This window comes from Rattus norvegicus, chromosome 13, assembly GCF_021556685.1.
Source record: "Rattus norvegicus strain SHRSP/BbbUtx chromosome 13, alternate assembly SHRSP_T2T, whole genome shotgun sequence".
Lineage (NCBI taxonomy): Eukaryota > Metazoa > Chordata > Mammalia > Rodentia > Muridae > Rattus > Rattus norvegicus.
In genome coordinates this window covers 47927626-47942279 of record NC_141546.1, presented here as the reverse complement: position 1 = coordinate 47942279, position 14654 = coordinate 47927626, and the positions used below count along the sequence as shown (strand labels likewise).

General features: G+C 50.2%; 1 protein-coding gene and 1 long non-coding RNA gene across 8 annotated transcripts; one reads left to right on the top strand and one right to left on the bottom strand.

Annotated features, from left to right (window-relative positions):
- The first annotated feature begins 939 nt into the window (after window positions 1-939).
- Window positions 940-13708, top strand: Optc (opticin). 7 transcript variants are annotated; one of them, XM_087580766.1, is made up of 8 exons: window positions 940-1071; window positions 2210-2835; window positions 4511-4790; window positions 5888-6020; window positions 7406-7564; window positions 8447-8649; window positions 11705-11800; window positions 12124-13708. In XM_087580766.1, exons 2-8 carry the CDS (start codon window positions 2663-2665, stop codon window positions 12295-12297), a joined length of 1218 nt encoding a protein of 405 aa, XP_087436892.1. In that variant the 5' UTR covers window positions 940-1071; window positions 2210-2662; the 3' UTR covers window positions 12298-13708.
- LOC148001615 (uncharacterized) lies at window positions 3899-10705 on the bottom strand. The gene is made up of 3 exons (XR_015635931.1): window positions 10577-10705; window positions 6318-6381; window positions 3899-5556 (listed from the first exon to the last, which is right to left on the bottom strand). It is a non-coding gene; the product is annotated as an uncharacterized LOC148001615 (long non-coding RNA).
- Window positions 13709-14654: the final 946 nt, after the last annotated feature.

The following is a 14654-nucleotide window of genomic DNA, read 5'->3' as shown; positions in this document are numbered from 1 at the left end:
AACAAAACAAAACAAAACAAAAAAAAACAAAAAAAACCCCAAAAACAAAAAAACAACAACAAAACAAAACAAAAAACTCCTAAGAGAAATATCCCAAAGCCTTCGAGAATTTCCTCAAAATTCATAACCTTCATGAAAAAAATGTTCCTTTTAGACCAGAAATCTAATAACTCCACTTGAAATCAAAACCGCCCGTACTTTGAAACCACCGATCTCAAACTGTGGAGGGTTTCTCGGCGTGCAGCATCAAGGCGCTGCAGGAAGAGCATGGTCAACTTTTCTAACTAATTGGAGAAATACGGTGTCCACAGGAAGTCCCCAGGGCAGACAGCCAAGGATCAAATCATCTGGAAAGGTCTACAGGCCATATACAAGTTCGAAAAACTCAACAATAGTTACCCGCGCTCTCTTCAGAGGGAGTCTGGGTACAGAAGGGGATTCTCACCCCCCCTAACCTAGGCTGTCTTGTGTAGGATGAAAACTGACTGATACCCTTGCCCAGCCCTACCTGCCTGGTAAGCAGGCTTCAGACCAACTGTGTGCGAGGCAGGACTCAGTTAAGAATTCAAAGCTGGGTGATGCATACCCCTCTATGCCACTGGGGGATCAATAACTGGATTAGAGGGTGGGGTATCCGCGAATTCTTTTCTCTTTGTTGTAATCATGCTAACTGTATGCAACTCAGGAGGGACCTTTCCCTCTGCCTTGGAAAGTCTCTTGTGAGCCGGCCCTGGGAAATCTAGTTTTGCCAGATAAGAGGAGAAGAAAGCATATGAGAGCGGGAACAAAAACAGTAGCTTGCTAGGCTGGGGTCTAGCCCAAGAAGGAGTAAGCAGAGGGTTCCCAGTTTTCAGCAGCGAATACCAAAGGGCAGCCGGGTCTCTGAACTTTTCTGCCCTCCTCTCTCACTGCCCACAACAGGGCAGCAGCAGGGTCAGCGGGCCAGACTTTGTATCCACATGGCCTGTTGCTTCCGTCTCATCAGTACACCTCCTGTGTCTGCTAAAGGACAGCTCTTGCCAGGCTCATGGATCAGGGACTGCGCCCGCCCGCCTGCCGCTTCCCACACAGGTCCAGGTTTCCATCCACCAACGGCCCTGAAATCCATGGGAACGACCGCAAGCTTGTGAAGGCGGGAATAGAAGCTGGGAGAAAGTGTAGGATGAGAGCCTGCCTGTATCGCAGTTTGCCTCGGGGGATGGGGGTGTGGGGTGGGGAAGTGCGTGGGAGCAGGCGCATGCGCGGTGCAGGGCTGGCTGTGCCGCCTGGGAGTGCGGGGGCGGACACTGAGGAGCGATGGGGCGACCGTGGCGGGATGGCGGGGGAGGGGGAGTGTGGGGTGTCGCCGAGAGCAGGGAGAAGAGTGGGAGCAGGTGGCAGGGGGAAATGAATGAACAGTCTCATCTGTATTCCTTGCAGGGATATATGGTATGGAGGTGGGAGGGGTACAGAGTCTCGGCTGTCTGATGGGGACTGAGGGTCTCTGGAAGAACAGAATGAAGGGGTAGGGCCTGCCAAATGTGCCATCTGCTTCGAGGGCGTCCTCTTGGCTTGGGACTCTTATCTCCCTCCACTCAGCTGAGCTTCTGAAGCTGTCAGTCCCCAGATGGGGGATCTCCACAGCCTTGTTCTGGCAGGTGGCCTCTTCGGGTTGCCAGGTTGCCGGAATCCCCTTCCCACACCATCTGAGGAGTCCTCAGGGTCTAGCTATTAGGTCTGCCCACTCACCTGGCATCGCGAATTGGGGATGGGTTCTGCTAAGACCATCTGCTCTGAGGGCACAGAGTACTGTGCTCTTAGGATTCCTGGGATGAGACTATAAGGTGAGCCTTGTGAACCCAGAAACATTCAAAATGGAGCGCTAGTCTTGGCCCTGGTGACCTTGGGACATTTGCTTCTCTTTTGCTACACTAAGGAGTTTGAATAGATGGTTTTCAGGGGGCCTACCAGCCGGGATTCGGGGTGTGGCTAGAGGAAAGGAGGCGGAAGTGGAGAGCAGAATCTGGGCAGCAGAATCAGGATGGCATTCTCCAGCCCCTGCCCTCCTCTGAGGATATCTGCAGCATATCCCAAGAAAAGATGGGGCCCATGGAAAGTCGTCGTGGGAAGAGAAGGGTTAGGTTCCAGGCCAGAGGGCATGCACAATGACAATGTCTTGGGTGTTTGTAAGCCAAAGGCCCATTCCTGTCCTTGTCCTTTCTTCCTGCAGGAATTAGAGGACTTCCTGTCTTGTCCTTGGTGACCACGGCTTGTAAACTTGAAGTTGGTCTTCAGATCCTGCCCCACTCCCTCTTTCCCTCTAGACCATCATGATGTTCTAGGGGTAGGGCTGGGTGGGGTGCCCCAGGGCCTGCTCTTTCTCTCTTTGGATTCCACCTATGAAATCCAGTGTCATTATTTCTGAGGGGATGGGGAGTGGGGTGAGAGACAGGGACAACAAGCTCCATTCGTCCGGGAAAACTCAGCTCAGTCTTCTGAAAAACTCCCAGTCTAACTGATGAACCTTCAAAGACCAGAGAGGAAGGTGTGGAGGCCATGGTGTGTATGTGCGCGCACGTGTGCATGTGCGTGATTAAGCAAAGAATTCCTGTTCATTAAGAGAAGAAATGAGATTAGGGACCCCTGAGGAAAAAGGAAGGAAAACAGCAGGACACGACAAAGAATGGGAAATCTAATTAGACACATGGATCCCTGGGCCAACTACTTGTCCTCTCCCTGGCCAATAAATGAGGGAGTGTCTAGCTGTCCCCTAGTCTGGCAGGCAGTCATCATCCCCATCAGAGTCTTTGTCTCCCTGGAAGCTGCTGGACCAGACGGAACCAAAACTTCTAAAAGGTAAGGTCCAAGGTTGGAGGCCCCATGGGCACTGGGATGGTGGAGTCGGGGCTGGGGCAGGAACTGGGCAGAGAGATGGCAAGAGTACTGATCAAAGAAGCTGCAAGGGGCTTCTGGGTGGTCAGTGAACTGCCTTGGGGATAGTTTTGAAGAGTATATATTTCAGTTTGGAGCGGGAGTGCAGAACAAAGAGATACAACCCTCTTACTACTGCTGGGGACTTACCATTCAGCCCGACTGAAATTAAGAAGAAACCTGTGTAGCAGGCTTTGGGAGGGTGGTGTAGTCAGCCACATACTGGCTACAATGCTGTGCCCTTCCATATCCATAGCACACACAGCCCTCCACCTGTTTGCACAGATGTGAGTGAACTGCAGACGTCTCTGCTCATATGCATGCACTCCATGTCCTTCCAGTAACCCATGTGCAAACACATATGTACCCAGATAGCTGCCAAGCTTTCTGAGGGGAACACTTCAGAACAGCATAAGAACTCTCTGCTTTCTACAATGTGTTTCTAAAAAGCTACATTTCTAAGACTATGTTAGAAGCTAACATCCTTCTTTTACATTGTATGTCAAATGAAAAGACTTTGTCTCCAAATTGACTGGTTGCTCCTGCAAAGGGTTGGACCTTATTCCTTTCTGCACCTCCAGACGCTACAGCTTGACAGACATCCGTGAATGTTTAGGTGACTGAAGGAGCAGTGGCCTTAAAGTAGGGTTAGGGTTAGGGTTAGGGAGAGAGCTCAGTAGGTAGCGAGCTTGCCTAACACACATGAGGCTCTGTGCTAGATAGCCAGCATTTCATAAGCCAGGCATGGTAGTACACACCTGAATCCCAGCCCTTGGAAGGTAGAGGCAGGAGGATCAAAAATTCAAAGTCCTTCTCCACTCCCTACGTTTGAGGCCACCCTAGGGTACATAAGTCAGTCAGTCAGTCAGTCAGTCAGTCAGTCAGTCAGTCTCTCTGTCTCTGTCTCTGTCTCTGTCTATCCCTCTCACTCTTCCTCCCCCCTCTTTCTTTCCCTCCGCACTCCCCCCCCCACACACACTAAGCCAAAAGGAAACAAAAGTCTCTTTAATGTAGATTCTCTACATTCTCTTTAATGTGGTACCACTCCCAGAAGGAGTCCTCATGGGGTCCTCCCCATGAGCCATGTCATAGGGTGAGGGTCAGCAGTGTCTCCATGTTCTTCCTAAAAACAGGAAATGCTAGCTTGTCAATTCGTAGTCTGTCTATTTTGGTGCTGGTGCTGTTCTTTGGCACCGGGGGGGGGGGTGTGTTTGCTTGTTTGTTTTGTTTTGTTTTTTAATGAGAGTTTTTCTGAATATGTGGTTTTTATTAGAGAATATTGGTACAGAAATGCACTAGTGTGTCCAGTGTGCAGGTGAGTGGACAGGGGAATTTGTTAAGCATGAGTAAGCCAGCCTGTGGAAGCTGTCCCAAGGAGCCTGAGTGATTGATGGTCACACTGTGTGCTGCAATGGGAGTGATGGCTAAAGATACCGCCAGATACAGACCCAACCTTAAGGAGCATGAGGTGAAGATGCTGAGTGAGCTTGTGTGACAGAGGGCAAGCGTGAGCTAACATGCACATTGGAGGCTGGCTACCTTTGTGAGCCATTCCTACGAGGCAAGCTCAAACAACGGCCATTCTACCACCTACCCACAGGATGTACGTCGAATGGATTCAGCCGTTCCCACTCCTACCCTTCCCTCAGAACCTCATGAAGTTCCTGACTTTCCTGAGTCTGTTGACCCTGGTGCTGCAGGAGGCAGGGACAGCGTCTCTCCTAGGAGAGAGAGAAAGAGAAGAGAAGAGCCCTGAGGAAGCTGACACTTATGCATCCCTGCATGTGGGGAACTATAGCCTGAGCCTAGAGGACTACAGTGAAGTCATTGATCTGAGCAGCTATGAGGAACTTGCAGACTATGGGGACCAGATCCCTGAGGTGAGAGGACATAGCTGATTTGGAATCCCTGAAAGAAACGGGATGAGGGGCCAGATCCCTTTCCACCTGCCTATAATACAAATCTCTCAAGCCCCCAACACTTTTGCTATATGATGTAAACTTGTGTGTGTGTGTGTGTGTGTGTGTGTGTGTGTGTGTGTTACACATGCAGCACATGTCCAGGAAAGCCAGAAGACAGATAACTTTAGGTGTTTCTCTGGTGCTTCTCATTTTGTTGAAGGCAGTGTCTCTCGGTGGCCTGGAGCTTGTCAAGTAAGCTAGACTGGCTGGCCAGCAAGTCTCCCCAGCTCTGAGACTATTAGCCTTAATCAAAGATCATGGCAAAGCAAACTATAGAGAGTTCTGGGGCTCAAACTCATGCCTCCTCTCTCAAGGCAACTGCTTTACAACAGTGCTAGCTTCCCAGGCATGAGGTACAAATTCTTATCCCTCCTTAGGAACTTGTCACTTACAGGCCACTACGAAAGAGAACACTAACCGCCAATGCCTTACTCCATGTGGCACACTTGGTAGTACCACTCCCAGAAGGAGTCCTCATGGGGTCCTCCCCATGAGCCATGTCATGGGGTGAGGGTCAGCAGTGTCTCCATGTTCTTCCTAAACCCAGGAAATGCTAGCTTGTCAATTCGTAGTCTGCCTTCCAGCCTGAAGTTCTCCCCAGCTCTCTTGTCCTCTGCAGAGATTGACCATGTGCAGCATGGTTCATGAGCCCAGAAGCTTCTGCCCATCTGTCACGTGGCTGGGTCTGGGTAGAGAAGGGAGAGAGTGCCAATCTGAACAACAGAGAGAAAGGGAATGAACACCACCCTGGATGACCCAGAGATCCAGACTTCGTCTCTGTGTTGGGACCTCCTGAGCCCCCGACCCTCACCCTTTCCTCTCTTGAGCTCAGCGTCCTCATCTGTGTATGGAGATGCTGTGCTCTCTAAGGTCCCTTCCTTGCTCTTTTTAATCTCCCTCCCTCCACGTATTCCTCTGCACGAGTTTGAACTTTGTCACTGAGGTTTCCAGGGGCCACAGTTAAGTCCTTCTCAGGCAGAGACTCATCTGTGGTGTGCTTTGTGCTGTGTCTCCAGGCCAAAACAAGCAGTCCGACTCTTCCAACAAGAACTAGTCCCACTAGCCCTGTGGTTCCAAGGACATTGCCATCACGCCTCACAATGGCCGGACCTACCACCACTGGACTACTGAACTCCCAGAGCAGTCACGGTAAGTGCACGAAACCAGAAGGTCGCAGTATTCATAGGTCCTGGGCCAAGCAACTCCAAGCTAGCCCCAGGCAGTTCTAAAGTGGGATGTGGTAAGGCTAAGGCCAGGGAGTCCTGGGTCTGGATTGGTCTCTGCCAGCAGGAAAAGAAGGGGAGGTTGTCATGGTAAAGCCAAGCACTGCCACCGCTGTAAAGGGGAGTGGCCGGCTGTCCCTGATACTTTTGTATAAATATTGTGCACAAATTGAGTGGGACGCAAAGCAAGCAAGAACTCCTACACCCTAGCGAAGCGACCTACCTTAATTAACAGCATCACTCGGGGAACAGTTTGAGTGGTAATTAGATTAGAGATGATTAAAAGCCTGGGGAGAAAAATAGATAACTGTGGCTGTCACTTGGCATGGGAGCAAATGAAGCAGAGAAACTGGCTCAAATACACCTTTGTTAGCAGTCGTCAAGCCCTCCGCCAGTGCCTTCTTGGGAACTGGGGTGCAGCATCCCTGACTCTGGTCAAAACCTGGGACCGAGGAGGAATGAAGCTTATGGACTCTCTGGTGTTTGGTGTCCTGTTCTCCTCTAGGATCTTTGCCAGTGTGGACCTGGGGGGCTGAATTGGGCACTTCCAGGGGGAGTCCATTCTCACAGCTCCAATCTCAGACCCTAAGGGTCTCAGCCGGACCTGCATTTCTGGGCTGTGAACTCTTCTGGTGCCTTTTGGATACAAACCTCCTTCTTAGTATCTCTGAGATCTTGTGATAGCAAGGGACACTAACATTGCTCCGCTGTCTGAATTTCTTGATCATTGGGTGCAGAGAGAGCACTGGGGACAGAGAAGAGGCAAGTTCTCCAGTGTAAAATCGGGATGCTGATGACATCCCAAGAGGAAACAGATGCCAAGCAGGCACTGTCCATCCTACCTCGGCTCTGTTTCCTGAATCCACATAGAACATGGTCAAGTCCTCTTCCTAAGACAGAGGCAGCAACCATTGACCACTCCATATACTTCTGCCTTTTTTCCATCTACACTGTACCTTTTGACATTAGAGAAGGGTCCTCTGGAAAAGAGACAAACAGAGGTCCTAGAAAGAGACTCATAAACTCAGAACTTACAAAGGATCGGGGCCCGATGAAAGCACCAATGAGCCTTGCACTGAGTGGTGAGTCCTCTTTTAAGCCAGGCTAAGTGACAGACTGAGAGCAACTATGAGTATTGCCTGGGTGCATTGTGCTGGGTGGTTCTTGGGGGCAGGGAGGAGCGGCATAGACAATCTAAAAGCCACAGATTCCCATGGCTTAGACACCCACCGAAGCAAAGACCACTGGCCACAGAGGCTCGAAGAGAGTCTGACCAGAGATGTCCCACTGTTCTGTCTTCTACTTGGCCAGGCCTGCCTACCTGCCTGGTCTGCGTGTGCCTTGGCTCTTCTGTGTACTGTGATGATGCGAACCTCGAGAACATTCCTCCTCTTCCCCAGATGACCACCTACCTCTACGCTCGCTTCAACCACATCAGCCACATCCAGGCTGGAGACTTCAAAGGGATGAGTGAGTTACGCTTCAAGACAAGGTGGTGGCAAGGCAGAGAGGACTGCCAGGGTACAGACGTGAGCTCCCAGCCATCAAAGGGACAGAGGTTACTGTCCTTCCAAATCCTTTCCTTTAAGATTTTAAAATGGCCGGAGTAGCCAGTTCTTCTCATGAAGGTGCAGGAAAAGGAAGATTTGCCCAAGACAACATTTCCAAAATGTCCCAGCATTGCTGGCCTCTGGGCTAGACTCCCCTATTGGTCTCTCAATGTTGGCTCTGGGCTAGACTCCCCTAAACCTTTTCTCTATGTCCCAGATGGCTTTTAAAGAGTTTCTTTGTCTTGCTGCTTCCTACCGTATTCTCTGAGGTGTGAGGCAGGGGCTTGCCTCCAGCTTCTGCCTCACATTGCTGATAGCCTTTGGGGGGGTCCTCAGTGTCCTCCATGTAAAGTGAGTTGTGCGAGGGGTGTGGGGGGCAGGGTGAATGCAGCAATTCCTGAACTTGTTAATTGTTGTCCTTGGAGGTGGGGGTGGGAGTTAGTGGGTGGGGACGACTCTTTTCTTTTTTCTTTTTTTTTTTTTTTTTTGGTTCTTTTTTTCGGAGCTAGGGACTGAACCCAGGGCCTTGTGCTTCCTAGGCAAGCCCTCTACCACTGAGCTAAATCGGGTTAACTACCATAGGGCCAAAGCTCTCAAGGAAGCTATTGAGGAATGTTAACGGTTTTTAAAGGAGATCCGATTTGGCCTTGTTTCTTGTGCTTTGGGCCTGGTGCAGGGGTTGAGCTGGTTACAGCTCCCTTGAAAAGAACGGGTCAAATTATGGAAGCAGGCGTAGCCCACATGGGGCCAGGAGGGATGGACGCTCCAGTTTCACCCTTTCTTCTCTCCCAACATCCGTAAGCAAAACTGAGGAGGATCGATCTCTCCAGCAACTCCATCTCCTCCATCCACAACGATGCCCTCCGCCTGCTGCCTGCCCTGCAGGATCTGATCCTTCCAGAGAACCAGCTGGCAGCCCTGCCTGTGCTGCCCAGTGGCCTCGAGTTCCTGGACGTCCGCCTGAATCGGCTGCAGAGCTCAGGGATACAGCCTGAGGCCTTCGTGGTGAGTCAGGACGTCAGTCAGTCCACCCTACAAAGTGCACCCTACTCATGTACTGACCTCACAGCTGATCATGCTCAACTCTCCTGCCTAGAGCCTAAAAGTCAATTCCCATTTTTTTCTTCTTTTTCCACGTACGGCTTATTAAACATTCTCTAGCAAAGGGTGTTTTACGTCGTGCCATTTTGGTAGCGTCTGCACCCTCTGTGAATAGGAAACCCGATCTATCAGTCCTCAGGATCCTGTTCATGGGGACAGAACACCAGAAGCCAATGGTGGCAACTCCCCCTTCTCTCTGTGAGGATGCTGCTCTACCGTTGGCCTTTATCGACACATCGGCTCCTCTTTGTACCAGCACCCCAGATCAGCTCATCCATCCTGTCCTTGGAAACTCCAATTTGTCTGTGGAGCTCGCTCTGACTCCAACTCCTACAAGCCATCTTAATTTTTTTTTTAATTTATTTATTATATGAGTACACTGAGCTGTTTTCAAACACACCGGGAGAGGGCATCAGATCCCTTTACAGATGGTTGTGAGCCACCATGTAGTTGCTGGGATTTGAACTCAGGGCCTCTGGAAGAGCAGTCAGTGCTCTTAACCACTGAGCCATCTCTCCAGCCCATCTTAATGGTTTTGAAATCTACTGCTAAATGGCCAGTGTCTCTCTATGGTCAGATTCACAAGAGATACAATTTGTTGGGTGTCTTAGTTAGGGCTTCTGTTGCTGTGAAGAGACACCATGACCACAATTCTTACAAAGAACATTTAATTGGGGCTGGCTTACAGTTCAGAAGTTTAGTCCATTATTGTCACAGCAGGAAGCATAGTGGCATGCAGGCAGACATGGTCCTAGAGCAGGAGCCGAGACGAGAGTCTTACATACAAATTGGCAGGCAGCAGGAAGAGAGAGTGAGCCCCTAGGTCTAGCTTGAGTTTCTGAAACCTCAAAGCCCACAGTGACACAAGGACATACCTTGCTCCTAATAGCATCATTCTTTAGGGGCCTATGCAGGCCATTTTTATTTAAACCACCACAATGGGTTACTGGCCAGATTTGATGGAAAGAGTTAAGTCATTTGACACAAATATGATCGTGTCAAATCATGGGCTATCCAAGGAACAGGGCTGGCCAGAGCCCAGGATATCCACTGAAGACAGTGGAAGAATAGACAAGACTGATCCAGCCCAGCATGCTGGCTGCAGCACCTGGGAATGGCCTTCAAAGTTGCTCCTGTGCGGCCTCTCTGTCTCTTCTAAGTACAGTCAAACCACAAGACAACATTTCTCTCACTACCGGATATATGCATGGTGGTGGCCCCCTAAGATAGCATCATCTAGTAACTTTGTAGCTCTCTTGGTTTGTGTAAGTAATTTCAAGACGACACATTTCTCAAGATGCATCCCTGTCCTTAAGCAATGCCCAACTGTTCAGGCTCAGCTTTGCAAGCAAATTCATACAAAGAAGCATCAATAGGAGAATAGTAAAAAATTATTCTGTGTGTGTGTGTGTGTGTGTGTGTGTGCATGTGTATATGTGTGTATGTGTGTGTGCATGTGTGTCTACATGTGTGCATGTGTGTGCATGTGTGTACATGTGTATGTGTGCATGTGCTCTTGCACACATGTGCGCATGTGTACATGTGTGTGTGCATGTGTGTCTACATGTGTGCATGTGTGTGCATGTGTGTACATGTGTGTATGTGTGCATGTGCTCTTGCACACATGTGCGCATGTGTACATGTGTGTGTGCATGTGCGTGTATGTGTGCACGTGTGTGCATGTGTGTACATGTGTGTATGTGTGTGCATGTGTGTGTGCGTGTGCGCTTGCACACATGCGCACAAGTGTGTGTGTGCATGTGTGCGCGTGTATGTATGCATGTGTGTGTGTGTGAACTCCAGGATGCCCTCAAACTCATTCTTCTCCTACCTCAGCTCCCTGAGTACTGAAATAACAGTGCGCTGTCACCATGCTCACCAAGAGCTGCTGTGTGCTCTCTCAGCCACTGCTCTTCACAAACATCATCCTCCCTCCCCATCTTCTGTGTGCTGTCAGCCTACAGAGGGCACAGAGAACAGCATCTGTGCCCCTGGTGGGTGGGATGCAAACCCTGCACACATCCGTTTTCTCAGCTGTGCAGGAAGTACTGGGTTTGTCCGTACAGGGAGGTCTCTGACTGTTCCAGCCCTCGGAACACCGATTGTTTCCATATTAGGAGGTGCTTCTCTGCCTTCGCTCAGCCCTATTTTCTTGGCTCAGAAAAGGCAGGGGCTTTGCAGCCCAAGGACCTAAGCTCACTGAGTGAGTCACTTCTGATCTTGTTTCCTCGTCTACAAAACACGAGGGTGATGAGGCCCACTTGACACAGCCGCTGCAGGACTGAACGCAGCGTTTGCACAGATCACAGGATGACTAAATGTCGGTAGTGGATGCTCTGGGAAGAGGTAGCTTGTTCCTCACTGTTCTCTGAGCCCCTGCAGGCTGATCTCTTCCCCCACGTTCCTCTCTGATCGATCAGCCCTTCCTGATTCTGACAGTGCTGTTATGCTCACCGGCTCTGCTCCCTGTGCCTGTGTGCCTTGGGTTCTGTTCTGCCGTGCTGCCGCCCTCTGAGCATAGCCACTCTGAGGGGAGCATTTGGTAGACAGAGAAATTGGTCCTTCTTTTTACCTGTTCTGCCTTAGTCTGCTCCCCCAAGCCAGCTCTAACAGTTCCTTTCTGTTCCCAGAACTCAATGACAACAGCTCCCCTTTGGCATCCAAATGATGTTAGTATCTGCAAGCTCCTTAAAGAGCCAGCATCCTTAGCTGGGCTTGATGGTGTACCACTCTGAACGATGAAGTAGGAGGACCACAAGACTGAGGCCAGCCTGGGGTATAAAGAGAATTCCAGGTCAGCCTGAGGTCCAAAGTAAGGAGGGGAGACAGAGACACAGACAGACACAGAGATAGATGGTCAGGCAGAGACAACAGCACCCCATGAATGGGACCACATGATGCTAGGCCTGCCAAGAGCCTGACATGACCCACTGGTCTCCCATTCTTTGTGTCCCCACAGACGCTGGAGAAGCTGCAGTTTCTCTACCTGGCGGACAACCTGCTGGATTCCATCCCTGGGCCTTTGCCCCTCAGCCTGCGCTCCCTGCACCTGCAGGTGAGGAGCCTTGGTCAAACATAGTGTATAGGGTGGAAGGCAGATAAGGGGAATTCAACGTGTGGCCATAGAAATGTGTCCTCTACTTCTTTTACCCATTGGTATTTCTCCTGCTTTAGTGGCCTCGCTTTGCCTCCGTCCTGTCTCTTCTCATCCCGTTAGGGTCTCCCGGCTAACCTCTTCTTCTACTCTTATCTTTTCTAATTCCTTCCCTCTCCACAAGTGTCCTCCTCTCTTACCCTGTGTGGCCTCAGCTCTACCCGCTTTAGCTCCTCCAGCTGCACAGGAGGCTGTGAGCCCTCCGTGTGTGCTGTTCCTTCCAGAATAACAAGATTGAGGCCATGGAAAGTGACACCTTCTGTGACACCACGGAACACAGACATGAGCGCCGCCGGCAGCTTGAAGACATCCGCCTGGACGGGAACCCCATCAATCTGAGCCTTTTCCCAGAGGCCTATTTTTGCCTGCCACGGCTCCCCGTGGGCCGCTTCACCTAGCTGCCACTGGTCCTTGCTTGCTTCCCAGACAGTGCTTGGAGGCTCACCAGGGGAGCACTCTCTCCCTGCACCTAAGAAGTGATCTGTAGCCCAAGTTCCAGGCAGCCTAGGAGCCAGAGAGAGAGAGAGAGAGAGAGAGAGAGAGAGAGAGAGAGAGAGAGAGAGAGGAGAGAGAGAAGAGAGAGAGAAAGAGAGAGAAAGAGAGAGAGACAGAGACAGAGAGAGAAGACAGAGAGAAGACAGAGAGAAGAGAGAGACAGACAGAGAGAGAGACAGAGAGAGAGAGGACAGAGAGAAAGAGAGACAGAGAGAGAGACAGAGAAGAGACAGAGAGAGAGAAAAAGAGAGAGACAGAGAGAGAGACAGAGAGAAAAGAGAGAGAGAGAAGAGAGAGAGGAGAGAGAGAGAAGAGAGAGAGAAAGAGAGAGACAGAGACAGAGAGAAGACAGAGAGAGGACAGAAGAGAGAGACAGAGAGAGAGAGAGACAGAGAGAGGACAGAGAGAAAGAGAGACAGAGAGAAAGACAGAGAAGAGACAGAGAGAGAGAAAAGAGAGAGACAGAGAGAGAGACAGAGAGAAAAGAGAGAGAGAGAAGAGAGAGAGAGAGGAGAGAGAGAAGAGAGAGAGAAAGAGAGAGAGACAGAGACAGAGAGAAGACAGAGAGAGAAGACAGAGAGAAGAGAGAGACAGAGAGAGAGAGACAGAGAGAGGACAGAGAGAAAGAGAGACAGAGAGAGAGACAGAGAAGAGACAGAGAGAGAGAAAAAGAGAGAGACACAGAGAGAGACAGAGAGAAAAGAGAGAGAGAGAAGAGAGAGAGAGGAGAGAGAGAGAAGAGAGAGAGAAAGAGAGACAGAGACAGAGAGAAGACAGAGAGAGAAGACAGAGAGAAGAGAGAGACAGAGAGAGAGAGAGACAGAGAGAGGACAGAGAGAAAGAGAGACAGAGAGAGACAGAGAAGAGACAGAGAGAGAGAGAAAAAGAGAGAGACAGAGAGAGAGACAGAGAGAAAAGAGAGAGAGAGAAGAGAGAGAGAGAAGAGAGAGAGAGAGAGAGAGCGCCTTCAGCCACTGAATTTGCATCTCTCTCTCCTCTTTCCCTACACCTTATGGTTCCTGACTCAGAGCAGCAGCGTCCACAGCAGAGATCTTTTCCACGCTCTCCATACCCATCTTCCCACACAGAATTCCAGGAGAACCATGAAAGGAAGAGGAGGAAGAGGAGGCGGCAGAGGGACAGAAGCTGGGATGGAGGGGAGGGTTGGGAGGGGGAGAGTCATCAGTGTGCTGGAGCCTGGTCTTTCTGACTGGTAGGCTGACAAGACTGATAATTACATTTCCCAGAATTTTGCAGTTCAGTTGTTAAACACAGCCATTATGAAAAATTAAATTACATAACCTTGCAGTTAAATATACTATGATGAAAACAGCTGGAATGAACTCACAAAACTTGCCACTTCCCAGTGAGTTTCCTCTATCCTGAAGTTATTTATGTGCCTGGTCGCTTCATGGTAGACATTCCATATAGTGGTCCTCTACAGGACCATCTTCCCGGATCATTTGGTGGCCTTGTGTTGGTGTTTGAAACCAGCCATGTTGAGAGATTTACAGCGTGAAAATCTGTGAATGATGTAAACTAGGGGTGTGTGTGTGTGTGTGTGTGTGTGTGTGTGTGTGTGTGTGTGTGTAAAGCTAGCTCTTAAAAGGCTTGCCAACACACCAATAAGCACAAAGAACTATGTTTAGTCTTCCCTGACCCTACACTACTTGGACGGGTGAGTGCAGTCCCTATGGTGCCATCCTTCATTTCTTGCTTTTCCTAGTAATGGGTTCCATTTGGAGGGACCCATCCAGAAGGAGGGAACTGGCCTGACTTGTCACCTGCAAGCCCTCTGGCTAATGCTCTCACCTCTTCCCTGGCTCCTGCCCCAGGAGTCCTGGTTTCTGGCCACTGAGCTCCTGCATGTGCAACCAGCAGAGGGCAGCCTTGTGCAAAGATAAATAGAGCCTCCAGCTTGGTCCTGGGCAGGGCCTGAGGTGCTCAGAGAGTGGAAAGAAGAAGCAGTTTTTACCTAGTTAGCTTCTTCCTTGAATGGAGAGAGGAGAGAGATAACCAGCCTTTCTGATGCCTTTTTTAAAAAGTTATTGTTAAAGGACAGAATCTTGTTATGTATCCCAGCCTGGCCCTGAATTGATCATCCTCCTGCCTCAGCCTCCCCACTGCTGGGATTGCAGGCATGTACCACCATGCCCTGCTACCACAGTTTTTGTAAGTGGGGGTGTGATCAATGGCACTCAGCCCCAGTTGTTGCCCCCTAGGTATTGAGCGAGGTTTGGGAAGGGCTTGAGGCAGGCAT

What these genes read in the sequence shown, in the direction of transcription:
- Optc (XM_087580764.1), top strand. Translation starts at nt 2,663, where the DNA reads ATGGGAAATCTAATTAGACACATGGATCCCTGGGCCAACTACTTGTCC. An exon ending in TACAGCCTGAGGCCTTCGTG is followed by an intron (nt 8,650 to 11,704) that starts GTGAGTCAGGAC and finishes GTGTCCCCACAG; the next exon opens with ACGCTGGAGAAGCTGCAGTT. An exon ending in TGCGCTCCCTGCACCTGCAG is followed by an intron (nt 11,801 to 13,422) that starts GTGAGGAGCCTT and finishes TTCCTGACTCAG; the next exon opens with AGCAGCAGCGTCCACAGCAG.